Source organism: Phaethon aethereus (genome assembly GCF_964289735.1).
Source record: "Phaethon aethereus genome assembly, chromosome: 17".
Lineage (NCBI taxonomy): Eukaryota > Metazoa > Chordata > Aves > Phaethontiformes > Phaethontidae > Phaethon > Phaethon aethereus.
This window is the reverse complement of record NC_138593.1, coordinates 2,056,312-2,083,329: the sequence shown is the minus strand read 5'-3', so window position 1 is coordinate 2,083,329 and position 27,018 is coordinate 2,056,312. Positions and strand designations below refer to the sequence as shown.

At 41.7% G+C, this 27,018-nt stretch overlaps 1 protein-coding gene across 1 annotated transcript in view; it reads right to left on the bottom strand.

Annotated features, from left to right (window-relative positions):
- Nucleotides 1-1,940: 1,940 nt before the first annotated feature.
- HECTD4 (HECT domain E3 ubiquitin protein ligase 4) overlaps nt 1,941-27,018 on the bottom strand; it is a gene marked incomplete at its 3' end in the record, with an annotated part of 74,784 nt that continues 49,706 nt past the window's right edge. Inside the window, exons 45-76 of the mRNA XM_082007688.1 lie at nt 26,206-26,309; nt 25,761-25,922; nt 25,479-25,627; nt 25,154-25,233; nt 24,864-25,027; nt 24,094-24,331; nt 23,518-23,654; nt 23,227-23,353; nt 22,533-22,670; nt 22,263-22,399; nt 21,933-22,093; nt 21,166-21,347; nt 19,568-19,773; nt 19,139-19,269; nt 18,734-18,939; nt 17,589-17,768; nt 15,985-17,288; nt 14,049-14,256; nt 12,991-13,214; nt 12,760-12,911; nt 12,447-12,553; nt 11,418-11,541; nt 10,425-10,615; nt 9,671-9,817; nt 8,390-8,509; nt 8,096-8,251; nt 6,053-6,156; nt 4,842-5,063; nt 4,213-4,379; nt 3,587-3,782; nt 2,554-2,776; nt 1,941-2,077 (exon numbers count right to left, since the gene is read on the bottom strand). Of these exons, the coding sequence (XP_081863814.1) occupies nt 1,941-2,077; nt 2,554-2,776; nt 3,587-3,782; nt 4,213-4,379; nt 4,842-5,063; nt 6,053-6,156; nt 8,096-8,251; nt 8,390-8,509; nt 9,671-9,817; nt 10,425-10,615; nt 11,418-11,541; nt 12,447-12,553; nt 12,760-12,911; nt 12,991-13,214; nt 14,049-14,256; nt 15,985-17,288; nt 17,589-17,768; nt 18,734-18,939; nt 19,139-19,269; nt 19,568-19,773; nt 21,166-21,347; nt 21,933-22,093; nt 22,263-22,399; nt 22,533-22,670; nt 23,227-23,353; nt 23,518-23,654; nt 24,094-24,331; nt 24,864-25,027; nt 25,154-25,233; nt 25,479-25,627; nt 25,761-25,922; nt 26,206-26,309 (6,284 nt within the window). The remainder of the gene's footprint in view (nt 2,078-2,553; nt 2,777-3,586; nt 3,783-4,212; nt 4,380-4,841; nt 5,064-6,052; nt 6,157-8,095; nt 8,252-8,389; nt 8,510-9,670; nt 9,818-10,424; nt 10,616-11,417; nt 11,542-12,446; nt 12,554-12,759; nt 12,912-12,990; nt 13,215-14,048; nt 14,257-15,984; nt 17,289-17,588; nt 17,769-18,733; nt 18,940-19,138; nt 19,270-19,567; nt 19,774-21,165; nt 21,348-21,932; nt 22,094-22,262; nt 22,400-22,532; nt 22,671-23,226; nt 23,354-23,517; nt 23,655-24,093; nt 24,332-24,863; nt 25,028-25,153; nt 25,234-25,478; nt 25,628-25,760; nt 25,923-26,205; nt 26,310-27,018) is intronic.

Genomic DNA, 27,018 nt, shown 5'->3' with positions numbered 1-27,018 from the left:
GCGGCCGAGCAGGGAACAAACAGGCTCCAGCCGTTCCTTCTGCTTAGTTTTCTCTTGGTGCTTGTGAGCTCCGCACACGCTTGCGCTTAACTCCGAGGGATTTCTCGGCTACGTATGTGCTCCTACCAGGAAAGGGACGAGGTTCAAGAGTAAATATTCTCCCCCCGGGTATCGGTTTCTCTGGAAGGGCACTGCGCAGTGGCAGGGTAACGCAGCTTTCCCAGCCGCAGGATCTGGAGGCTCCGTGTGCTGGCAACTCTCTACAACCGCTGCACACGCATTTTTTCACTCGCTCACAGACAAACAAGAATATACACACTTGTTTAGGCTTTTCTCTCTTACATTTTATCTTCCAAGTACCACACGCTCATCATTCCCAATATTCACAATAATATACAATAAATACAGCTTTTTCAATTCCCATTACCACTGACAAGCCAAATTAGCATATGCCGTCTTCTAGAGAGACATAAAATACCAACCTTAAAGTACAGTGACACGCACCGTCGCGGACCTTTCGTGTGGCCGATGCGCGGCAAGCACAGCGGAAGGAGAAGAACGAACCTGCAGCTCGGTGCTGGCACTTAAACTGAGATATAGCACCGAGCCAAGCAGCTCAGCAGGGACTCCCGTGTGTTCTCTTGGGCTCTTCAGCACGCAGGCGAGTCTCGCGTCTGTTGGGTTCTAAGAGATTCACAAAGCAACACCGTACTTGGACGTGCACCTGGTGCAGGGCAGCCGCTTGCACAGGAGTAAAGGAAGAGATGCACGTCGATGGGTTGGCTTGGGACCACCCCAGAACGTGTTTGAGAACATACAAAAGTTAAACGTAGAGAATCGTTCTCTCTCCCCTCCCCGTAACCTGGTATTATCTTTCCACAGAAAACAGAACCCTTCTCTTCAAACGCGTAACTCCGTGCTTCCCCCACCCCGTCCTCCTTGCGGGTGTCACGTTTCTAGGATAATTTGCTCTTAGATCAGAGATCATTTTTGAGTACAAAAATGAGTTCCAGGTGTTTAACCACACACGGATTATTCTGAAAGCTTGTTCATTTGGAAATAGGATAAAGTCACAGATTATAAACTTGAACTGGATTATAATCTTACACCATACAGAGAGAAGCCATTTTGTTTCCACTAATATTTTAATTACAATAAATTATTTTGTTACTATGCAAAGCAGACATTCAAGAACACGTAGGGCAAGAACCCAACTGAATTAAGGCCCTTTCACTGTTCTTTCAATTATGAATCTTCCTAATCACAAGTGCCTAGCTGAAACCCCAAACTGACCGCAGCAGCTACCCGTGTGCTTGCTTACAGTTTAAAAAGTGGCAAGAAAATGGTGGAAATGTAAACATGCAGCTTGGCAGCGTATTTTCTGCTCTAAAACTCAAGCGAGTGCTAGAAATTGTGCACGATGTCCGCCCGCCTGCCACAGAAGAGGGACCGTGCTCTGTTCCTGCAGGGGCCCTGCAGCAACTCCCTCCCCACACCCGATTCTTTCCATTTTTGTACTCAAAAATGTTTCAGGGGAGAGCGATCTATGAGCCTTCACCTCCGGGTGCTCCCGAACTCAGAACGCCCTCGCTTTTGTTGTGTTTGCATGGTCATATCATTCTAAATTACAAAATTAGAAATGTACATGTTTAAAGGTTTTTCAAAATTAAATTATACACAAACTGGTCTTTACTAAACTATCCTACAAATATTCCACAAACAAGGCAGCAAAATAACCAGTCCACCACAAAGTCTACGAATACAAAATGTAAGTCTTCCAGTAATTATTGTAACGGGAACGAAAGTTCAGAAAATAAATTAACCTCCAGCTCGTCACACAGTGTTACAGGAGGTATTTTTACGTGAATTGAAGGGTTTCCAACGTTAGCGGAGTCACGAAACGATCCAGACAGTCACCTCGAGGCAGCCCCCTCTCCCACTCAGCCGCTGAGTGGGTCCTCCCGGTAGTGGATGGCGTATCGGAGCTTTTCCAGCATTATGTCCAGCGAGGAGTACTGAGGAAGTTTGATCATGAACATGCACGTTTCCACACGGATGTACCGAGAGTCTGGAGAACCTGCGGGGGAAGAAGCGCCAGAAAGGGTTGGAACACGCCCTCCGCTTTTCACCTTATTCTCCAAAAGCATTCTTCCCCCTCACCCCCCACCCAGAAGTATCAGAATAAGTCAAAATTCCTGCCCTGTCTCTCGAACCTTAAAAATACCACTGTGCTTCTCAGGCAGTCCTCAGGCTGGTATCTTTCCGATAGTCCAATCATTTTAAAAGCATCTGAGACAAATACTATACAAAGTCTCCTCTTCTTTCCAGAGGGCAATGTTTTAAATAAAGCAGCTAAAGTTTTTATTAAATTTTATTTTTATATGGTTTAAAAACAAGTTCGTTCTCTTCCAGTTTACGGCCATAACTACCTGCCTGCCTCTCGTCATTCTTCGTGTATTAAACACACATTTGAGTTAAAAAGAGGGGAACGGAAAGCTAGAACCACGATGCAAGCAGAAGTGATTTTCTTTGCCTTAGGAGACAGAAACACACCTGCAGCTCCGTCGGGGGGGGCTATTTTCATGGGGTACGGCGGGACGTGGGCAGTGTCGGGGCCCCCATCTTTGCAAGGGCAGGTGAAGGGGATTCGTTCCTGGTTACAGGCGAATTTTATGAACTTGCAGAGCTCCTCCTGAGTGAACATCTCCAACGCGCTCCAGAAAAACTCGATGTGCTGATCCGTTTCCATCAAGCCCACCTGGTACATGGTGTGTGCCTACGGGAAAAGAACGCAAGATGGCCCCGGCTACTTGCTTCTCCCTTTGTAAATCTTCCCCACTTATACTTTAAGCAGACAGAAGGGGACGGTAATTACACCTCCCTCCCCAAGTTCTCCTGCCTTTTCAAATTAGGAAATCCAGCTACCGCAGAGTGTCAGTGTAGGTGGGTTTCTGTCTTTTTAGCCCATCAGCTTCTGCCACAGGCTCATCTTTGTGTGCCTCCCCTGTAGGGCAGGCAGTGTTCGTTGCTATTTTGTTTCCTGTGCAGGACTGGGGCAATTCAGCATTGCTGCTGTTTAAGGAAAACACAAAACAACACCAACACCCACGGTTGAGAATATTCTACCGCTCCTGACACGGGAGAACGGCTCTTTTTATGGCATATCTCTCACGGTAACAAAATCAAAGTATTGAGGACCAGAAGTTGCCTGTTACGGATTAATTTTAGGTTTTCAGAAATTATTTGCAATTCAAAATAAAGGCAATGGCTCTTTCAGCCCTTAGCTCAACTGGCAAACAGTGAATAAAGCTCAATGAAAGGAGATAGATTTAAAATTTGATGTTAAAAAGTCCTGTCTGGAACAAGCCTCACTCCTATTATTTCCTGAATCCAGTGAAACCTTAAAAAACGTCCTTGGAGGGCAAAGGGGGAGTTGTACAAGTACAGGCCAGTGTTCCACAAGGACCGCCCTGGCTGTATCACAAGCAGAAGGTTCTCCCCTAACACCTTCCACGTGACAGGTCCTGTCCTCTCCTCTACGTGTCAGACATATACGTTTTGCCAAAGAAGCCGCAGTCCTTCACACCTTGAGGAACTCCAGGTTAATGTATGGAAGCCCACATGTCCTCAGCTCCATCTCTAGAGGGGTCAGCGTAGTCAGAAGCTGCAGGGGAATGATAGACCCAAGCCCAGCACGCACTGCAGTCATGCACTCCGGAGTCTGCAGCTCGCGCATCCTCAAGCTCCGGATTGCTGTTGCGTACACATCCTTGTTCTCCCACCTGCAAGGGCAGAGGTTCAAGACAGGAGAGAGTATAAGAACTCCTTGCCCTACCCCAGGCCACTACATACAGGAGGGATTTATGGGGAGATTCCACTTTTGATTAATCGAGAGTGAGCATTAAGCTATTTGCATCCTGATGTTTCTCAATTTACTTCCACTTTCCTCAGCTTCCTCCTCTTCTCTCGTGCTTGCCTATTTCTCACAAGCCTCATAACTGTGGGTGTTTACTGAAGCCAGCAACCAGAGCAAGAGGCAGCGCTAGAGATTCCAAGTTCCTGCCAGCAAATGTAAAGCTTTCCCAGACCATTCCCGCCTCACGCTTGTTACAAAAGCGGCTCTGGAGAGCCTGGTGCTTGGAAAATTATTCCAGAGATGCTTTTTTCCTATGTAACCCAGTGCAACATCCTGCCAAGAAAGCTGTTACTCACCCCACTGGAATGTGCCTGCCTCTGGGACAAAGCTCCACTTCTTCCCCTGTCATGGTCAGGTAGGTGAATTTACAGCATGGCTTGTTAGGACAGTCAGGGCTCTCTGTCGCTAGATGTTGAGAAGCAATTTCTGCACACAGAGCTTCCAGTTCTGTCTCATCATTTATCTGTCACAAAACACAAGAACAGTATCTGATGACCAGCATGTCGTAGCATGTTATTCTCGTGACTCATTCGAGGTATCACCACAATGTACAAAGTGCACTCATCATATCTGGAGACATCACGGACAGTGAGCGCCAGTAATTGCTTTGGTGGGTTATCTTCTGGTTTAGCACCGCCAGGTTCCAGTAAATACTTCAGAAGCCTTAATTCCATTGTGCCTGGCAGCAGAGGAGACTGAGCAGCTTTTCCAAGTCATCAGGATGTAAAATCCTGCACCTGTAAGATGAGGCAAAACACTTCACGACCCTGCTCACACGAAAAGCATCTGCTAGCAGTGAAGCCAACCACTACCATTTTGGGCAGGCAGTAAAGCCAGCAGCTACTGGAATAATGTGCTGATGGGGGAAAACCCTGTTAAAAAAAAAAAAAAAAAAAGGATGGAAGAGAAAAAAAACGTTACTTACGTTTTCAAATTTTTTGACATAGTTGTAGGTGAGGATGTCCGCTTCCTGGATATCAACGTCAGGATCCAGTGGCTCTCCTACCAGGGTCTTCCAGAAGGAGGGCAGGAGGTCAAGTGGCAGCGGAACATCTGCTCGAATTGCAATACCCAAGAGCTGCCCAAAGAAATGGAATAACTGCTCCTCCGCGTAGGTTATAGGGCTAGGTGTCAAGATGTACTTCCCCTTTAGGAAAAAAACCAAACAGAATAGAGCACACAAACCAGTATTTAACAACCGATGCATACCTGCAGGTCCACAAGTTAAATTGTAAAAATTCTGATTTGAATGTGATGAATACTGGTTAGTTGGCTACAAAAGGATTTGCTCAAGCGTGGCATGGAGTCTGTATATATTACACAGTGATACTATATCACATTATCTTATCACTTAATGATCAAAAGCAATACCATAAAGATGGTTTCCTTGAGAGCCCTGCTTTTGCAAGCTCTGTTAAGCCGGCATCCACAAGACTTTTCTGTATTTGTGTTATCCGTTTGCTATCTAAGCTTTTCCAGTTGTGGGATGTTCCTGAAATACAGTCTGGATATGCAAAGCCAGCTTTGCTACGTAGTTCGTCTTGAGGGAAGTGAGCTGTTTTCCTGCCTTGTGGATATTCCTAGGAAGGAACTACACCTCAACTCTCGTAAATTCTTTGGGCCATAAGCTTTATCTTGTTTCTAGAATACATCTACTGCACAAAATAGAAGCAGTATTAAATATTCATTATATATGCACTAAATATGCATTAAATAGCGTGGATGGAGCGTCTTATTCTACTGTCAATGCAACTGATTTTCCTGGTGACACCCCTTGAGTAATACCAGCAGAATATGACTTTGCTAGCTTGGGACAGACAATCTCTAAATCAGACAACTGAACCAGATTCACTCTGACTGAATTTTGACCAGGAGTCTTAATTCTGATACATTTTGTAGTTTTGACTACTTGGCTACTTGAGGTACCTGCAGTGCCACTTGAAGCGTGTTACACTTCATCAACAGTCGTTTTCAGTTCGATCAGGCACGCGAGACCTGTCAGGTCAGATGTGCTAACATGGGCTGTTCATCTGAAGCTTCTCTCTGTTTTGCTAACTGAACGTGGTCTACTCCTGCTCAAACACACACATTCAAAGAGAGAAGACCAACTTAATTTCTTGCGTTGAGGTATCATACCTTATTCTTATTCACTGCAGAGCTTGGGCACAGCAGGAGAAGAGAGAGTGAGGAGCTCTGTAACTCTTTACAAACTTGCCAAAGGAAGTGACGGAAAGATCCACCTGAAAAAGAGAGGGGCAAAACAATGAAATGCCCTCTGAGGCTTATTACCACTGCCTTTTAATCCAGAATTTGCCATTCTCCTTGAAATCATGTTTTGAGCCTTAGATGACACACTTAACCTCCCTGACTGCACAGATATGTGGCTTAAACAAGGGTGGGGTAGATGCCAGCCATGCCAGCCTACTACTGACCTGCAAGTCGACATTTAAATAGTTTCACTACATGCAAATAAATTCATTGAATTGCTTCCTGATGAATTCTTAAGTGCTGCTTTGTCTTCCAGCACTCTGTGTGTAAGACTAGCACAAACATTTGTTACACCAGTTGGCCTGCAAATGGAATTCATTACTTGATTAGAAGACGAATGGTGCTGTCTTCGTAACAACAGAGATTTCCACAGCTATAAGCAGTGAGGCAATGCATCAGAAATCATTACAGATGCTGAACTGTGGACATTAACATTTTTCTCTTTATAGATACTGTCAATAACACCACAGACCTTAAGAAGAAAAGAATTCTCCTTGAGAGGAAGCATCAAGGAGCCCTTCGTTCAGCTAATAGGTGCACACTTACAAGAATTTTCCTTTACGCCATTTGATAGATGACACTAGTTGGCAATATGAGAAGTGCATCTGGGGCTCCTCTGGCTCCATATACCCCCATGAATCTCCAAAAAGGACCTACTACAGTCAGTACACAGGCTGCATTAATTTAGATAGCAGCAATCAATTTTCTTCTTTGACACATAGTTGAGATTTGCCTTCATACCCTATCAATTATTCAACAGATCTGCAAAGCAAGATTCTCCCAGCTCTTGTTTAAATCAAGTTTCTTCCTGGTGGAGTACATGCAACGTGCAAAGATGTTAATCCAAGGGAGCCAGCACTCCCAAAGAAAGTCAAAATCCAAAAGGGGCTGGGCAGCATCCGCACAGAGGCGATCTTACAAAGTGAAACCTCACAAATTAAAATACAGCCTCAAGAGAAGAGATGATGTAATAATCTTGTTTAATAAAGTAAGGTTAGTGCTCAACACATTCTGTTGAAAAGCAGTGCTCCTATGTCATGAGGAGTCTCTCTCTGTACTGGTTAGGTGAAATTAGGGCAGTTAATTGTCTATTCCTTTATGAGGTTCATTCTTTTAACCAGACGCATGAAAATTATTAAAACAATTACAAGAAATACTGTACATCTCTCAAAAATTAAGGAAATGCAATTTTAGTACCTTTTAGTGCAAAAATTAAGGACAGTTTTTAAAGCAACAAAACCCTTATCACACTCACCATCTCTTCAGCTTGGCTAGGACAAGCTTAAGTTCACACTTCTGATGTCAAGCTGAAAACAATTCTCAAAACACCCTCGCCTGGGCATGACCATTTTTAATTGTCAATGCTTGCATATTCCTTGACAGCTGCGTTTGATAACGTATACTAGTATTTAATGGGATCTTCATCTGTTGGCCATATAATCTCACATCACCTTAACAATAAAACCACAGTAGCATTACCCAGCTCACTACCAACAAGAAAGTACTAAAAAAAAAAAAAAAAAAAAAAAAAAAAAAAAATCTCTGTTGTCAGCACAGTTTGGGTTTACCATGGCCAAGCATCAAAACAACCTAATGAGACATTCTTACTAAATGTGCTTCAAACAACTTAGTATTACTTTATTTACTTGCTCTAGTTAGCAAAGTCGTACACCCAGGCACACTTAATTCCTGCTCTCTTAGCTAAAATATGAAAATTAAGCATCTGGCTTGCTTAATTCTTGGAAGCTTCATCTTTTTCCAGCTGAAGGACTACAAACACCACAAAAGGTAATGCTGCTCCTTAAAGTTAACACGAGCCACATCTGGTGAAAACTCGGATTCCACCTGGAGTAAGTTCTGACAACTGTACCTGATGTCACCCACGCTGGTAACTCTGTAATCCCAACTTACTTGTGCCATGAACCTCCTCCCCCGTGAACCGAATGTTGAAAGCATACGTAGGGTCTCCACCACTGGCAAGTTTAACACAGAGCTGCGAGGACGGAACGCAGGCTAGCTGTCTTGCTGCCTGACAGAAATAGGAATTTTCTGAAGAACGGATCTCCCCTATTTAAAAACAAAAGATAAAGAAAATCCTCGTATCAGAGTATTTTGCATTAGTAAGCATCTGAGCTTGGTTAAAACAGGTCTGACTTGTTGCAACAGATGAAAATGAATTTTGAAAAGGGTAAGTGTTTCCCATACCTCCGACTATTTCCAAGGGATCCAGGGTGATTTCTGGGGCTGCATGGTCAGCAGTTCTTTGGACAGTGGCATTCAGCACTCTGTTCATTACAGTTACTTTTGTGTCATAAAAGATTAAACCTAAATAAAGAAACACCTATTTCAGCATACTTAATCTATCCTTCTACAATCTTATTTTCTGAAATTCTCTAATGGAAAACGGTAGAGTAACAATTTAATCTTCATTAGGTAGGTAAGAGATGGCTAATCCACCTCTTCAATTTTTTATTTTTGTAAGTATTTGTTACTAATATTTACTGGAAGAAGTACATTGGGTTAGAACATTGATGAACACAATTCTAATGTTATATAAATAAATCCTAGCAACTCCACCAGATCTCTGTAAATCAGAAACACTTTGCCAAATAGCTTTCAGAAATCTGAGATGTTTTGACAGCAATGCTAGAGGCAAGAAAACATGATAAAAAAATAGGGCTGTCACATTGCACCATAAATACGGGCTCTATAAAGACAAAATCTCTCAACATTCCTCACTTCCCCATACTGGGTTTACAAAAGGTTTTTTCTTAGCTGGGCGAATACAAAAGCCTACTTAGACACGCTGACACCTTTGGTGCCTTCTGCATCCTCTCCTTTTTCAGAAGAAAACAAGTTTGGAAAATGTAATGACCTAAATCTTGGGTTGGTTTGTTGTCTAATGGAGGCTTGTAAAATTATTTGAAATGCTGATGCACAATAAGTATTTTCTTGATCTCTCTAATTGTACAACTTCAATGACAACTAGGATGCTAATATGCCCGGAACTTTCACCTGATCTGCTGTTTGTTGGCTAACAAAGAATTTTAATTTATGGATATCCCCAAGAAGATAAAGGCACATTTGAAGGCTACCCACAGACAGAAAAGATGGGCCAACTCCCTCCATGGTCAAGAAAGGTTCACAGTGTCTATTAATGACTTGCAAGAATAATCCCCCACCTTTAAAAATCAAACTGAGAAAAAGAAAAAACTCTCACACTGAGAAGTGCCCTTGGGTTAATGCTGTTTTTTGGCTGTCACCTCAGACAGACCGTGTGCCAGCTTATCAGGCTGAGAATGAAGCCAACAGGCCTTTGTTAGCACACTGAAACCACTCACTATCTTGCTTTCCTTCTCCTCTCCGTGTTCTCATTTCTGTCACACGTATACACACATTAAAATCTTCTGCAAAATATACTAAGAAATGCAACGCGGCGTACAGTGCGCCCCGTCAGGCACCAACCGTGTTCCCTGAAAAACTGACCTTTGGCCTCTTGCAGTAACGCAGCGATACTGTTAGCGTACATCTCAGTCTGCCGAAGCTCCACCAGTGGTAAGAAGAAGGTCTCCAACGTCGTATTGAGAGACTGAAGCAGTGCAAACCGTAGGCGCAGACTTTCAACGGGCACATCTGAGGTGGGAAACATCCGGTCAAAGAGATATAAAGAGATTCCCTGCCTACTGCAAAGTCCATCTTCCCAGCAGATTCAGTCCAGGAATCACACAAGCTTCCTTCTAAAGCAGCCCCTCCTGATCCCTGCACATCAACATGAAGGCTGAAGATGCAAGAATAGCCGTGATCCATGATGTTCCTTCCTGGATCTCGAGCCTCTGGGTGTCTGAGCTCAGTATCTTTCATCACCACTGAATCTGCATTATCTGGAGACCCTCTTAAAGGAACTTAGTGCTTAGAACAGGATTTAGGTGACTAAAGTCTGCCGAGGTCCAGAGCTGAAACCCATCCTTCCTTCCCCCTGCAAAGCTAAATTCACTAGAGACGTTCCTGCTCCAGCCTGATCTAGGAGGTATGCTCGGAGGACACAGAACCGTTGCAGTTCATTGCTAACAATGCTGCCAAAGGCATCGTGGTGCCCAAGCACAGCCAAGGAGAGAGAAGACCTAGATGAAAGCGTTCCCCTTGGCCCACAGAGGCTCCAATCTGCAACCTCCAAGTTGTTCAGGAGCCCTACCCAGCTCTGCCACTGAAGAAAGCCTCTATGCACACAATCTATACATACTCAACAGACAGGAAATTCTGGGATCTGCTGCATCAGCTGGATCCAAATAAACTTCATGGGGATGGAGTCGTGCTGGTGTAATTGCAAGGTGACGACAAAGCCTGTTAATATACTGAACAAGGGCTACATCCATTTCCAGTGTCCATTTCCGGGATGCTTTCTGAGCATGTCTTGCATCAATACAGGCACACCTGAAATGTAAAAGGCATAAAGACCTGCTGAAACCCAAGTCCAATATTGCTTACTAAGAGCACATTGAGCACAACGTAGTACAACAAGGTAGCTTGTTCTACTTCTCTTCCCTTTTCTTAAGCAGAGCTGTTTCGCTACAAAAATCCCTGTTTGAGAACAAGAACTTATTTATCACCCACCCTGCCTCCCTGTTATGAAATAAGAAGAAAAAAAGGAACTGCCTACTAAGCTTACTGACTGCAGTCGTCTTTATGCTCTGAAGCGGATAGAGGGGAAAGGGATGTGGCAATTAGCTTGTGGCTTGACACAAGGAGATAAGGAGGATTCATTTAAGGGACTTACCTCCTGTACAGTATTAACAAGGAAGTAACCGTTCCCCCTTCTACATTACTACTCCCCAGTAACAACACTGTCAGTTTAAACAAACAGCCAGTGCACAGAACAGAAAGCTGTTGTGGAAGGAAACCAGAGGCAGCGAGATGGACCTAAATTCTCATCAGGCCAATTTGTTTCACAGTATGGAATCTATAAAGGACAGTATGACATATGATTTTGTTAGCTATGTTGTGTACAAGAAAGTCAGGAACCTGCATTTTGACAGCATAGTGACTGTTAAAGCATGCTTTAAGAAAATAACCAACAATTTTCTTTACATGCCTTGCAGCCATGGATAAAAGTTTGTGTGTTACTAACACACTGGTTAAAGCTACTTGGAGTAGGAACACTTGGGATCAAGATTTTTCTTTTAAAGCAAGCACAATTCATCAGTATCACTTTTACAAAAAGGTTTGCAAAATGTACCTCTCAAAATGTAGATCATATCCACAGGACAGAATAGCTCTCCACACACTACGGATATCCTGTTTAGATCGGTCAACCACAAATCTGTGAAATCCATCCAGTGTCAAATACTTCTCCTCAGGAACTGACAGCAAAGACATGACCATCAAATAGTTAATGACTTACTATAAAGTCTACACACCGCACAGGAAAATGGTTGGTGTATGAGGTGGCTACCTGCCAGCTTTCTCCTGATTCTACCCATCCCACCATGGTTCGTTTCTTGAGTAGTTCTGAACATCATGCTATTCAGGTCCATCCTAGCTTTCAGTAAACGGCACTCATTCTTTCCTCTCAAGGACAGAAATCCCTCAGCTGCGCTCTGGAATAGCTCCACCAATGTATCTAACCAGGTATATCAAGGATCCATACTTGGCTGAATGCTGAAATTTCCCTTTTCTGAACTAACCAGGCATTTCCTACAGTGAAGAGCGGAGTCCAAGCTCTGAATCTATTCACTCTTCTACCTGACTAGAGAAAGAAATATCTAGCAAGATCCTGGAACTAACCTCTGTCATGGCACGCCTGTTCTGCCTCCTCCATGGATAGACTAATTATGAGGCATCTGAAGCTTCTCTTTCCTCCAATTTTCCTCTTATATAGTAAAATTATTAAGTTACAAGTTGAGAAACATGATTTAAAGTCACCTAGTTCAACCCCATGATAGCCTAATCCCTCACTGTAGAAAAAAAAAAGCCTTGAAACTATACCCCTTAGGACGTCAGTTCTCTAACCAAAGTGTTCACGTGGCCTACGCACACTACTGCAGGAATTGCATGAGCATGGTTTGCTTTCACATACATTGATGAGTCCAGATTTACAGACATACAAATAAAAGCAGCATTTTAAATCACTATTTTAAAAAATTAAGTTAGCCTCATTAAAGAAAAGAAACTAAGCCTATCATGACATCATATAAGCATGCCAATACAAACAATGTATTTCTTTTCTATGATATATGACTATAGAAATATTCTATACAACTACTACCTTCCTGTTTCTTTGTGGGAGACTTTTCAGGGTCCTTCTCTTCAGGTTTGCTCTTCTCAGGAGATTTTGGCTTTACAGTCGGTTTCTTCTCACTTAAGGCTGTTCGGCTAAGGGACAAAGTGAATGTTAGGATGGAAGTTTTCTTTCCTCTGTTCAAGAAACCAAAGCATTCCTTGAAGGTCTTTTATAATCTCAAAGTCGCATTTCCCTCTTCCAGTACGTACATGGAAACACAGAGGGAGGGGGAATGGAAATTTGGACTCCTAAAGAGAAATCAAATGTTTCGCACTGTCAAAATGCTGAAGGCACTAACCTGACACTATTGAGCATAGACTTCTCCTTTGTAGGTGGTTTAGTAACTGGGCGCTTGGTGCTCACAACTTTCACTGGATGCTGTTCTTTGCCTGCCTTGTTGTACTTGCTCTTGTCAAATTTCGGCTTGGGCACACCGTATTTCCTTAAGATCTTCCAACATAGAAAGTGAATAATTACCCAATGCTTTCAAGTTCCACAAAGATGCTGAAAATAGTTTTCAAAGTACTACCTGAGTAAGCTGGTCTTCTAGCACTTTCTTTGGAGGGCGGACATTTGTGAAGAACACATGAAGAAGGTTTCCAGGAGTCTGAGAATTTATCTGCTCTTTACTAAGATAGATATCAGCAACCTTAATGGGTTTCGCTGGAGTTAGGCTCAGCATTTGCTCAGAATGGATGCAGCTTTTAAATATTTCTGTGAGGACTTCCCGAGCACCTGGGACCAATTTCTCACCTAGTTAAAAAATAAAAGCAATGCAGTACAATTTTTCACAACATTTCACATTCAGCCCAAATATTGCATCACATGCCACTTACTCAGAGAGAAAATCACTTAGAAAAATTCTACTAGCAGACCTGACCTTTCTGCACTCTAATATCCCATTTATGATAAAGCATTGAATGCCTTCTCCTGTTTTTACATACTGTAATTATTATTTGAGTGACTGTAGTGGTAATGAAAAAAGTAACTTATTTATGATGCCAGTATAAAAATTATGTTGTGTAGGTACACACCAACACCTATCAGTTGAACTACTAGTCAACTGAACTTCCTCCAAGCACTATCCTCCTCGGTCCCCTGATTCAGGATTCTGGCCCATTCCAGACGTATTAGGGTCCATACAGCTTTCAGGTTGTTAGAGAATATAAATGACTAGCTGTTCTATTTGAACAGTTTCTACTCAAAGTTATGCTGTGTCTAATGCTGTAATAATCTACCACAGCGGCTATTTTCTCAAAAAAGTCACTAAACCAACTCAGGCAGTTGTTTTTTGGGTTGGTGGGGAGTCATGGCTTTTTGGTTTTGGTAGGTTTTTTCTCCACCCCCCTCTGTTTTTTTTTCCCGTTTGATTAGTTTTGAGGACAGTTGAGCAATGTTCAGATTGCACATAGCTGCCTGCCAAATCCGAGGGAGGAAACTTGCTTTGAAATTACTCCCTTGCTCCCCCTTGTTGTCACCCGTCAATTAGTCAGTCAATTTACACCAGCAAGGAGAATCTGACCCCTGTATGTTCCCCCCAAAATGCAGAATACAAGTGAGATATTTGACAATATGAAAACGACATACCTTTTATTGACTTATCGTTGAAATAATCTTCTAGCGCTGGGCTCCCTTGTGTGTCAAATAAACTCTGATTTACAGTAGAAACAGTTAAAATCTCTTCAGTTGACATTTCCATCAGTTCATCTTCACCATCCAGACTTGACAAACCAATGAGATCGCTACTATTAAATAGACTGGCTCGGATTTTCTCTATTTTAGCTCTTGATCTTATCTGTACAAATAATGAAGTAAGTTAACAGGAATTCTGACAAAACAAATTAACTTCCATTTATATGAATTTGGGTCTTAAGCTTTCTCCCCTCCCCATGTGGATAATCACTACTGTATCTCTTCTAACATTCTTCTACATCAATAATTTGATACCAGAATTCAGGTTCAGCCTAGAAAACATCCTTTCTAAGAACATGTGGCCACTGAAACCACCATGCTGCGAGTTGTTCAGGCACAGCTCTGAACCAGCTATTCCATTTCTTAGCCTGGAGACAGCCCTTAGAAATATCAGATAAGAAGCTGAAAGTTTCAGATAACCTGTCATTATTTGCAACTCTGGTGTCCTTGCTTCAATTCTCCGTTTAGAAAAATGTATCTAAATTAGCACAGGCCTTTAAGTCTCAGCCACACAAATTGGGAACAGGAACAATAACTTCCTTTGATTCCAAGAATAACCACCATGTATCGTTGTCAGAGCAGCTACAGACTTGGAGTAGGTTTCAATGTGAATACACTGACAGCTTTCTGTACACACTTTATGGTTTATTTCAACTCTGGTGTCTTCATGTCAATTCACAGCTTAAGAATAGCAACTGAAGATTTTCTATCTGAATAAGCTGATTTTCTTCTAAAAGGGGAACTGAAAATCTGAGGCTATGCAAAAATGTCTCTCTACATTCATAAGCTATCAGAAATGGCTGTGCTTTTGCAAGCTTCTGGTAAGTCTGCAGCATGCAGTTAGTGTACCAACAGAGAGGAAGGGTTCTTGTGCATAGCTGAAAACCTGGAGTGATCTGGCATCAATGGCAACCACTCACAATGCTTTTAAAAATTAATCTGGAACCGGATATCAACAAAATTTATCAGCTCTTCTGAAGTAACTTTATAGAGGAATCTGTAGATGGTTTAAAATACGTGAAAATGTCGTCATTAAACATTAAATAACCTGTCTTGCAGGTCAAACCAAAGGGCCACCTATGTCTAAATTAATCTCCAGCAGTTGGCCAGTAGCAAATCTTTGAAGAAAGTTACATGAAAGAGGAAATTAATAGATCTTTTTCTTTACATATTCTCTCAGCCTCCAGAAATGAGCAGTTTATAAAGATTTCCCAAACTGAAGGCTGCATTGACTGCTGTGCTTAATAGCTACCAATTTGCACGTCCTCCATGAACTTAATCCCTTATGAATTAATTTATACTCTTGGCTTCCGCAACACCTTGCGGCAATGAGCTCTACAACTTGGAACATGCAAGAGTTTTAACATTGCTACTTGATAGCTCTACGATTAGGTCCCCTCTGCCTTCGAGAGACAGTGAATGCTTCTAAGACTGGGAACGGTACAGAGAAAGTCAATGGAGAATAAAGTTCTGTATTCCTCAGCCACCCTGTGCAAGCTGAGAACTCCGAGTCTCCTTAGCCTCGCATGCTCACTAACATACATTTATTCTGCACCCACGACCCATGCTGAGCTACACCTTGCTAACAGTACCTTTCACTCTCTGTCATTCAAGCTGTGGCCTCAGTCAAGCAGAAGAATCTTTACAGAATTAAACAACCAGCACGCTTTTTCCTTAACAGTCGGATCATGGTGTTACACACAAACCACAAAAAGTACAGTACTTCTCAAGGCGAGAGGTTTTAAAAAAAAGAAAAGTTACTAGAGTCAGATCTCATTCTTTCAGAACAAACCGACCCAAGAGGCACCCTCTCCTGACTGAAGTCTATTACCTCCACTACAGCAAAGCCCTTGATTGGCCGTGACAGAAGCGGCTGGTTGTCCAGAGATGTGACTGTGTACATTGATCCAACATCAGACACAGACGCTGTTTCTACATTGTCAAGTGGTTCCCCGAGGCTGCCGAGGCTGCCAAGGCTTCCAGTACTGCAGTGCGAGAGATCCAAACTCTCCTGGCTGGAAACAATATGTGGTTCTAGCAATCCTGGTGGGATGGCCAGTTCCAGTCCGGCTTGAAACTGGTCAACTGAGATATCACTAACGGTCCGAGATATACCCTGCGAGCTGCAGAGGGAAGCCTGGCTTGTAGACGCTGAAGCGCTAACACTCATGGCAGGTGTGACACTGCTAGAGCTGCTGATATCCAAACTGTCTGCGCTACTTGAAACAGTTGGTTTTTCCAGTTCAGTTCTGCATTCTCCTCCTTCTGCTTTGTCCTTGATTTTTTTGGGATCCTCTTCCTGCAGAGGGATGTAGATTTCATCTTTGAAGACTCCACCATGTGCATTACACGCTTTTCTGATTGCACTCCTGACAGTGCTCTCCTCCAAGTGAGTTGGTATTCCAGAAATGACAAGCAAGCGGCTATGAGCTGTGGGACCTACTAGTGCTTGACACGCATCTGCTACAGCATCATTTGTCACACCCAACCCTTGTGGATCCTTTTTAGTTAGGTGTCTGAGAATTATAAGCAGAGTCAGTGCTCTGTGAAACCATAACATATCCTCAGGCTTGCTTCCTCCTATACTGAGCATTGCAGCATCTGTTTCAGCTGCTCTAGATGAAGACCGTTTGCCTGAAGATGAGGTCTTTTCCCGCTTCATTTTTACTTTTTTTCTCTTTGACAGCAAGCTTGGACTCTGTGGTGTTTGTCCTGGAGAAGACGAAGATGAGGAAGAAGAGTCACTAAGATTTGGGGCACTTGTTGAAGACATCACATTAGCTGTTACACTCATATTGATAGGTAAGGTTACTTCTGCTACAGCAAGGCAGACTTCCATCAGAGCATGAAAGTACGTTGAAAATCTTCCTTGGTCAGCCCCTCCAACACCAGAACCACTGCACGCATTTCCAGACACCCAGTTTTGTGTTTCTTCATCATACAACTTGTGAAGTTCTGACTGCAGGGCCATAAGCATAGCCAGACAGGGATTTAGCTGAAGGGCAATAGAAGATGACAATCCTGCTGGATTTTTTTTCTGCTCCAGGTTGTGAATTTTGCGAAGCAGCTCAGCCAAGAGTTGAAATATTAATTCCTTCACACATGCTGCCATATCAGTTGTCCAGAGAAAGTTCCCTGTGTGTGGAAGGCAAAACAAGGGAGTCAGCAGTTAGCAGCTTTATAACACGAGTTGGAACAGTAACATTAAAAAAAGCACAAGAAAAGGTCATTTCAATGGCTGTATGCCAGCAGTAAGAAAGACAGGAAGACTACTCCAGTTAAGTGCAAATGAACAGAAAATTTCTGAAGAAAATTTCAATACAATGGAAGAGCTCAGAAATACTTTGTGACTATAATTTTTCTTTTTTTCCTAAGCTCTCCATCTGAGACAGCACATTATTGGTACTCCTTACTAAGTAATTACTGCATTCTCACCTAAAAATTCCACTACTTGCAAAAGAACTGAAGCAGGAACAGTATCCAGTTCGTCTTCTGATTTTCCATCTCCATCTTCCAATTTCCAAGTTAACAGCTGTTCTGTGAATGCCATTGCCAGGGGGAATTCAAGGGGAAGAGAATGCAAGACCAACACAGCTCCAGGAGGGGGAGATACTCCTAAGCAAAAAGGTCAAAGAAAATACTTATCATGACTCTAGACACTGGTAAAGTAAAAGTAGTACCATACATTTTAGCACTTTTTTGAAGCTAAATTTATGCTAAGTGACAATTGTCTCCGTTAAGTACCTTGTAATAAACAAACAGTAATGTTTATCTATAATAAGTTGATACAATCTATAATTATAAATGTACAACTAACATTTTGTTTACATGACATATGAAATAAAACTATTTTTAGCCTGTACATTTCTAAATACATGTAGGACTTTCACAAAACGATTTATTTGTAGTATCATGTGTCTGATCAGTATTGAGAAAAACATCAGAGATGCTGTAGTTCAGCAAAAGAACTTAAGGACTTCCAATGGAAAGTTTTAAGAGCTCACTGCAGCTCAGTAATCTTCACTGCTCTAAATAAATCATACTGTCTCTCCCCAAGGCTGGAAGTATAAAAAGAATATTAATGATTGCTCTTGCCTGAGAAGCTGGGATGACCTGTGTATTACTATAGCGCATATATATTACTCTGGGTATTAAAGGGCCCTACAATCACTTACAAAAGCAAAATAAAAAAATAAAAATTAATCTCCATATGCAACACAGAGCAATAGCACCAACTCGAACACCGCAGAAATACTCAAAACCAGTGCTTTGTGAACTCATGGAACACAAAAATCAGACCACCACGCCCCGCCGATCTTGACAGATTTAACAGAACTAACACAAATCAGAGTCAGACGGCTTCCAACGTTTATAAAACCATCTTTTCTTTGGTTAAGAATGATTGCCTATTTCTGTTAGGACACATTTCTTAATACCTTGTACAAAAATACTGTCATAACCAATGGCAGGGCTGACGACAATATAGGAAGCTTCTACACAGAGACGATGATGATGCTTGTCTCATTTCTGACAATACAGTTTAAAAGTGGGGGGTTTTTTATTTTTATTTTCTTTTTTACCTAGTTTGATGTGGACCTTGTCCGTAGGTGTGATCACTGAAGGGTACTGATTGGTTGTTGGGGGAGGTGTTAGGCCTGTGTTGGTTGGAGAGGCATCTCGAGGATAACACACTGCTTCAATTAGGTTTAACTGACCATTCCTTTTAACTTTATGCCCGAGCCCATAGACAAGCACTCGAGCCCAGGGAGCTTTATACAGCGATGAACTAAGGAAAGAGCAAGAACAGTTTGGTTAGACCATAACTAGCATCACAGAAAGATAAACCACTCCGCAGCATTTATCCCACCACCCAGAAAATGAGTCTCAGAGAAGAGAGAAGTCTAAAAAACCCGAGCAACTACATGCTCAGGGTTGACAGAGGCTCATCTTTAATCTTTGCCACTCTCGGCCCCTGAATTACTTACTCTTTGCGGAATCCAGACTGACTTTCCTTACAGGACACAATTACAAATGCAGCCCCAGGAAAATTAACATCCATATTGACTTTGGATTCAGAAATCGGGAATTCTTCAGCAGGAAACTGCTCTGGTGCCGTCTGTAACACAACATTTTATAACGAAAGACCCCAAGCAGCAGCAGCAAACTACTTTCCTCTTTTTTAAAACAAGATATAGCATTGTAAATAATGACACAGTGTGAGACCACTTCATTTTAGTATGATCTAGAGTATTGCTATTGCTTGTGCTTTCAGTGTGCCCACTAGAACACGAATACAATCCACCCAGAGAAATAATGTGATGGACAGTATTATGGAAGTCAGAATCACACACAAAGCAAGGGCTCCTTAGAAAGAAAAACAAACACTGCTCATAAACCATTACTGAATATTTTACCTGCAAAAAGGAGCAGATCTGTTTAGTGAGGTCCAACAGACTTTCCTCTCCTTGATGCAGTGTCCGAGTAATGGCAACAGTAAGCCACTCTCTGATGGCTTGTGAATTGCCCTGGTAGAAGAGGTCTGTGGTGGCACAGTTCTGGGAATGGATGCAGTGTTGCAGGGACTGGGCCAAAAGAATAGAACTTGAACTGATTGTTCCATCTGTAATAACAAGTAAGGTAAGACAAATTTGGAGGTCACTGCTACATGTTTATGAAGCCTGTGAAACAGACAGTGGAAAGAGAAGTTTTAAAACACTTGCAAGATTACAAGCCTCTGCTGTCACTCTTGAGCAAGTGCAAACCTCCTGCCAAAGGTCAGGAGTAGAAAGGATCCTCCCAAGACCAAACTTGCACCCCTGACACGGTTGGTTGCAGATGGGATGACCCTCTCAATGCCAGCTGTATTCTTCACCTGCCTTAAGCCAAACGCTTACGGAGGCCTGCCATACATACACAGAGCTGTGGGTTCACAGCTGCCTCACTTTGCCCCATATTTCAATTTATTGCGTAAGTACAATGACAAGTGAGCAGAAGCGCTCTCTTCCCCACTCATTCTAGGTGAGGTGAAAGCAGCTTTATCTGTTCTCCAGCTTTCCCCATAAATGAACAAGATAGCTTTTGGGTGACCCCGAGCGGGTCACAAGCCCTGACAGTCTCATGGCTGTCATTCTGGAGCTAATGGGAAAAGTCAAAGAAAGACAAAGGGCAGTACACAAAGGAGTGGGCAATTCACCAAAATGCCAGTTTGGAAACTGTATGTATTAGCAGGACTTGAATTAGAGATATTTTAAAGAGGAAAAAATAAATAAAAGCTTGTAAAATTATTCTCAAAGCCATGCAAAGTAGTGCTGTACTCTGCAAAAGGATCTTTTACAATGCGGCATCTGTTAGAGGTAGCCAAGTTTCAAAGTAATTGGAGGAGGAAACAGGACTCTTTCCAACGGTAAATAATTACTTTCCATTTTTAATAGCCTATATTTAGCACTTCCTCCTTATGCTCCAGCCACGTTGCACACGTTTCTTTGCATGCAGAATAGCTTTGTCACAATAATTGTCTGTGTTAACACTCACTTGAATTAGCCAAAGATTCTTTTCCATGATTCAGCACATACATTCTCTAACCAGATCTGTGATTCCAGTAGGAAAAGGACAAACCACTTTGTGAAATGAAGAAGAGTTGAATTTTGAAAAGTGTGAGACCCAACTGGCATTTAGTTTTACTACCCTGGATTTGAACTATAAAACATTCTCAGTTCGTTACAGGTATCCCATATGGATACTCCCCCCGCCCCCTAATAAACAGAAGGCCACCAATGACAAAGGGACAGAAGGACACTGAACGTAATCTTAAGAGGGACTCTGAACTATCTTGAACACTTTTAATGAGATCATTATCAAGAATTTCAGTTTAGGACCCTATCGCTAAGGTCAGGAGTCCATCGAGACACTTTTTCAAATACTATCATTAGTAACTAATTAATCAGTAAGTGCCAAATTAGTTAGGTTTTTTTTGTCCCCAGAAAACTACTGCACAAAAAAAAGAGCTGTTTACCAGGAAGAGGTGGTGCAAGAAGTTGATTGGATAGCAACTGCAGGTGCTCCAGAGTGATATCACGGATAGCAGGAATATGAAACAGCCGTGTAAACATATGTGGAGATTTGGGGGCAAAAATATTGAGGAGCGCCATGCGGCAATATAGCTTGGCCAGAGAAGCTTCACTTCGTAAAAGCTCTCTAGAAAGACACAAACATCAAAACATAAAATTGCTTCACCACGCTTAAAATAAATCATATCCACCAACCTGCCCTTGAATCCAAACATATATACCTAATTTATTCTTATTTAAAAGGTTCAAGTAGACCCAAATCTTTCTTATTCACTTAAGATAGCACTCAGATCACCTAAGTCTGGTACCAAATTAAGGCACCAGAATTAGAAGCCAGCTCTCCACAAAGTCAGTCAAGAGTTCTTGAGCTTTTAGATAGCAACTGACTGATGGTACAAGAAACCTAAGCTTCACGGAAGGTACCCGCGAGACCAGTGTGTATAAAAACACCTTCCCGTGACTAAGTAAAATCCTTCCAACAAGATAACTATAACCAATTTCCTTTATTACAAAAAAATCAAAACCCCACTACCCATTAAATCATGAAGATTTAATGAATCTTTGTCAGCTTTAATCCAACAACTATAATAAGATTCAGAAGTTTACTACCGCTCAAAACAAGGTTGCAGTAAATAATTATACTATAGGAAATGCTACAGATCAAGTCAGCTAATACAAATGACTTCTAAGCACATTTCCTTTTTCTTTTTACCTGTGAATTTGGATGTTGGTATTATCCAGGGTAACCAACCCATTTGTTGCTGTCCTCCTATAACCAGCAGGTGGCCTTTCTAACATGTCAATAGGATACCAGTACCTTACCAGAACTCCTTCACTTCTGAGATATGTCTCTACTTGTACCAATTCATTTACCTGCAACACCAAAACCAACACTGTCAATAAACACAGTAATGATGAATTTTTTTTCCTTCAAAAAGAGAACCAAACCAGCCTTCTAAGCAGTGTAGGACACTTAGTCGTATTTGCTCACAGATGTGTGATGCCGATGCATTCAAAACCCTCCCGATGTATCTTTACTCACTGAATCAACATCCAGAACGACACCATGAAGACCAAATGTCTTCAGCATCCCACGAATAGCAAACTTGGGTAAAGCTGTTCCAACAGCACTACTGGTAACGTTGTTACTGTCAGGAGAGCGAGTTACCACCGTGAGACCTGGATGGAAAGGGACAATACAATTCTTAAGGTACAGCATTTTCCTCAGACTGACAGTTTATATAGTAGATCCCAAGTACTAGAGCTCCTTAGCTTTCATTTTCTCCTCAAGATAATTTTTTGCTGATGTTACCTTTTCGTACTTTATCAATTGTAAATTTGTTTGCTTCATCTTTGATATCCTCGATAGTGGGAAGATAGAGGTCTCTTGGGATGCCACCATTTTCCTCGTAGAGGAATTCCACAGTTTGTCTTGCTATATCAACCATTCCTGACAGACAAAAGGGAGTGCTAGTTATTTTCCCCAGCCACTTGAAATAAGTTCTTATTCTCATTAACATCATAAGCAGATGAGCTATCTAATTACTTAAACATTCTTTCAGTCAGGCTAATAGATAGGGAGTGGAGCTTTCCTGAGAGACACTTGTATGCTTCTCATTAGGGCTCAGAATTCTTACTTTGCTCTTACTGTGACTTTCCCACAAGTTTTGTGTTGATACAGTCATAGCCAAAAAACGCATGTTGATAATTTCTTCCCAAACTATTATTCCAAGCTACTTCTGCATCCACACCACAACAGAACAACAAATTCTGCCACTATTTCTAAAACCATTTTCTCTATTTAAATAGGCCAATGTAAGTAAAAGCGTTACAGAAAAATCACGACCCCAAACCAGTTTCTAAGTACTTGACAAAAACAGCATGTAAATTTTTTTTTTCCTCAGTTTAAGTTTTCCAGCCCTGAATACAACATAAACACTGGTGTTATCTTCACACTTATCGCACATTATATAGAGCAATGCGCACGGAAACAAACGTAGCCATACCTAACTGTAAAGCTCCTTTAATCTGATCCAACCCAGACTTCCTCTCAGCCTCATTACGGAATCTTCTTCTAATTGTAGGGAAAACTTTAGTTTCCCAGGCTTTAACCAACAGGGCATAGTGATCCTCCTACAAAGACAAAAAGTTATTTAGAACACCAAAAAGAAAGGTTAACAGCAGCTGGATTTTCCTCGAGGAAGCAGGGAAAACCCTTGTGTGGCAAAACTCAAAAATCTGAATTACAAGGTCTGTATTTAGACTATAAGTCATAGCAGGCTTGCCACGTTCCTCACCCGAGGAATATCATCATCGTCGTCATCATCACTTTCATCATCTGCAATAGGAGGTGGATGAGGATCGGGGCCTGATGTGATAAAGTTCTCATAGCTTAGTTCCATTTTATAGTGGCAAGATGTGTCACTGTCATATTCTGCAAAACACACATGGAAATAATGAGATCATAACATACTAGAAGACATGCAAAAATATTCCATGAAGTTTTTGAGATATATTGCATTCCATGGTCTCCAATCAGCCTATGGAACTGTAATGCATTTTGACATAGTGTAACCAATTGGCTGATGCAATCAACTGTAACATCCTATTGTATTCAAAGCCCTAATAAGGTAATTTCTCATTGTAGTTGCATTAATTGAGAGTAATTTGTGCATCCATATAAAGGAAGACCAAAGTAAGATTTTTTGAATTGCCTTGTCTAAAATAAGCACGAGTTTAACAACGCTTGTTGTACTGCTTTACCTAAACAGGCAGTACCTAAGGACTGCAGCCAGGATATGCTTAAATCCTATTTAATTGATTGTAATTTCTCCTGAAAGAGATTTAAAAAACAACATTAATCATCACTTTACGTTGTTGAGCCGTAGCAACAGCAGCAATTCTACAAGGAGGTCCATGGGTCCCAGGATCAGAAGCTATGCTGGTGCCAGCATCGTTATCGCTATCAGAAGCCATGGCAAAAGGCAACGCTTCAAAGTTGGCACTTATTTCTTCAGCTAGGTCAATACACAGATCAGCAGCATTCCTGTGAGCCTGTCCTTCAGCATAAGCAAATTGGCGAGATCCAAAGTTAGCACGAACTTTTGTGTTCTGAAAGAAGATGCACATAAAAGCATTAAGATGAGTCGTGGATTGCTTTGATCCTTCTCTTTGCTCTTGTTAAAAAACTCAGCCAAAGGAATAAGCTGATCACATCTCCATGCCATATGGTTTTCCCAGCATCACTGGCTATAAAACTGCAGCAGGGAAAGTACTAAGCCTCTGAACACAAACTTTGAACTTTCCTTTTTTTCTAGCTTCAAGATAGAGCATATTAGCTAGTATACTTTGAAGCAAGGTCACTGCTGGGAAGGAATACTAACGGAAGGGCTACTAGCACAGAATAATGCCATCTCATCAAGCCAGCTGCACATTAGCGTCCTACTGGGCAGAAAAAGTTCAAAATAATGACAAAACATATATGCACCTGGGAAGGGTAATGGAATATCTCAACCTCAATACAGGTAAAAACTATCACACTACTTTTTTTAGATAGGTAAGCAAGCTCAATACTTTATGTATAATGTTTTTAATATTTCTGGAAGAATATATCTCAAGCAACATATTTCTGTTAAAGACTTGCCTTTTTCTGAATGTGGACAACTGGCCACATTCCACCAGAGACATCTTCTAAATACGGCCCAAGTCGCTGCCCACAGTATGTAAAATAAACCCTGCCTTTAGCTGGCTGCCCTGGCGGGGGCGGAGTTCCTTCTGTTCTTTCCCATCCAATTCCTGCTACATCACCTGCAGAAAAATATTATCATGAAAAGAACAACATGGATTTAATCTGTTTTCTCATCCACTGTCTCCCTTACATTTAGGGGATTTTCTGATTTACCAGATAAGCAAGTTAGCTGGACTCTTACATACCAGGAGAAAGAGTCACATCCAATCTAACACTCTTCCATTGTAGCAAGCTGGATCCATTGTAATGCACTGCTCGTCCATTGCTAAGAAGTAACACAAGGAGAAAATTAAAGATCATGCTGAAACAAATAAGGATTACAACTTGCTACTGACTTAAGCCTACGTAGCTGTGACACTGACAAAAGGCAATTCAACTCTCCTTAGTCATTTTAACATTCCAGTTGAAACATATATGTTCCTTACTACAATGTGCTCACAATACTCCTCCCTAAGGAGCATGCAAACGTACTGAGCAAGACCATCATTTTCGATGTACGTTCCAACATACTTGTGAAAAAGACAGGTGCCCACTGGGTTTGTCCAAGCACCGTCCCGTTTTTCAGCTTCTGTAGCAAATCCAAATGAAACTATTGGTCCAGTGTCATCATCTGTATCTCCATAGGAAACTATTTCAATTTCCCAGTAGAATGATGGTGCCTAGAAATAAAAATAGTAGTTTTTTAAAACATGTATTTATAAAACATAGGTAAAATAGAAAATTTCCTTTCTTTTCTTTTCATGCACTATTGAATATTAAGCAACAAATTATGGTACAGTTGTGAGTTCTTACCTGTACTGGAACTGGTGAAGTGGCATAGATAAATGTGCCCCGAGGAAGTCCCCCACCTGCGCTAGGATCAGCCAAAAAGGTCACAGCTGTGAGATGCGATGAAAACATACATGCTCGCACAGGGGGAAATACTCTTGATGGGCTCCAAGTGATTTCTTTGGGCTACAAACAGGAATAGAGCATTTTATTCTACCAACTACAGTTGAAATCACCGACTGAAATCCAACGACACATTCTTTTACAAAGCGCACATTTAATACAACACCTGCAACTGCCATAACTATGATCACAACGAATTGCATCCCATTACAGAAATTCACATGACCTGAAACGTTTAAATAAGAGTCCAACCAGTTTGGCCCCAACACCAGCGGCAGACCCTTTGCATGCAGTCGCTGGCTCCATTTGCCAGGGGCAGAAGGCTCAGCACTGCTTCTGTGCTTACCTGTCTTCTGTCTGCTTGGAGTGGTGGAGGGGGAGGTCGAGCACAGTCACGATACAACATTCGTAACCTTTCACACTGCATTTCTACAACAAGGAGCCTCTCCCCTGTAACAAACCAAACCAAGTCATGAGGTTCCAAGCAAGTCTAGTTACTTGAGCCCAACAATGCAATCTTAATACTGATAAACAGAAACAAATATGACATTTCCATTTTAAGACATCCGATCAGTCAGTCTCACCCAATCAACAAAATTAAGGATAAAATCTAATGTATACAAGCAATTGTTTTCCTCATGTTTAATTTATATTTGGTTAGCAGAGACATTGTTGTGTTAATTAAGATAGAAAGCTCATTTTAGTGAGCATGTTTATGACCCAGCAAAAGCAGGAAGTCAAAAGAATGTATGCCTACTGTCAACAAAATCAGTACGCACCCTTTTACACTGGAGAGCATACTGAAATCCACTTGGTTCCTACCCTAACAGCCTTTGCTTCGGCCACTTTTCCTCCAGTGAAAGGCTCCAACATGTTCCTAAAACTTGCCCTTGAACTAAGACTTGTGCTGGGCCCACTCCTTATCCGTAAACAAGAAGGAAGGAAATCAAGAGCTCATTGATAAGGAATGTAAGAAAGCATTGTAAAAAACAGCAAAAAGGACATAAGAAAACATATAAATGATAATGTCAAGTAATACAGAGCAGGTTACTCTGGAAGCAAGAAAAGTGGAGAGGGTTCAGAAGCACAGTAGTAGAGAGTTAGTCCCAGGACTCGCATCTTCTGTGATGCATGGGATAATCATGTTCTGGCCTAAACT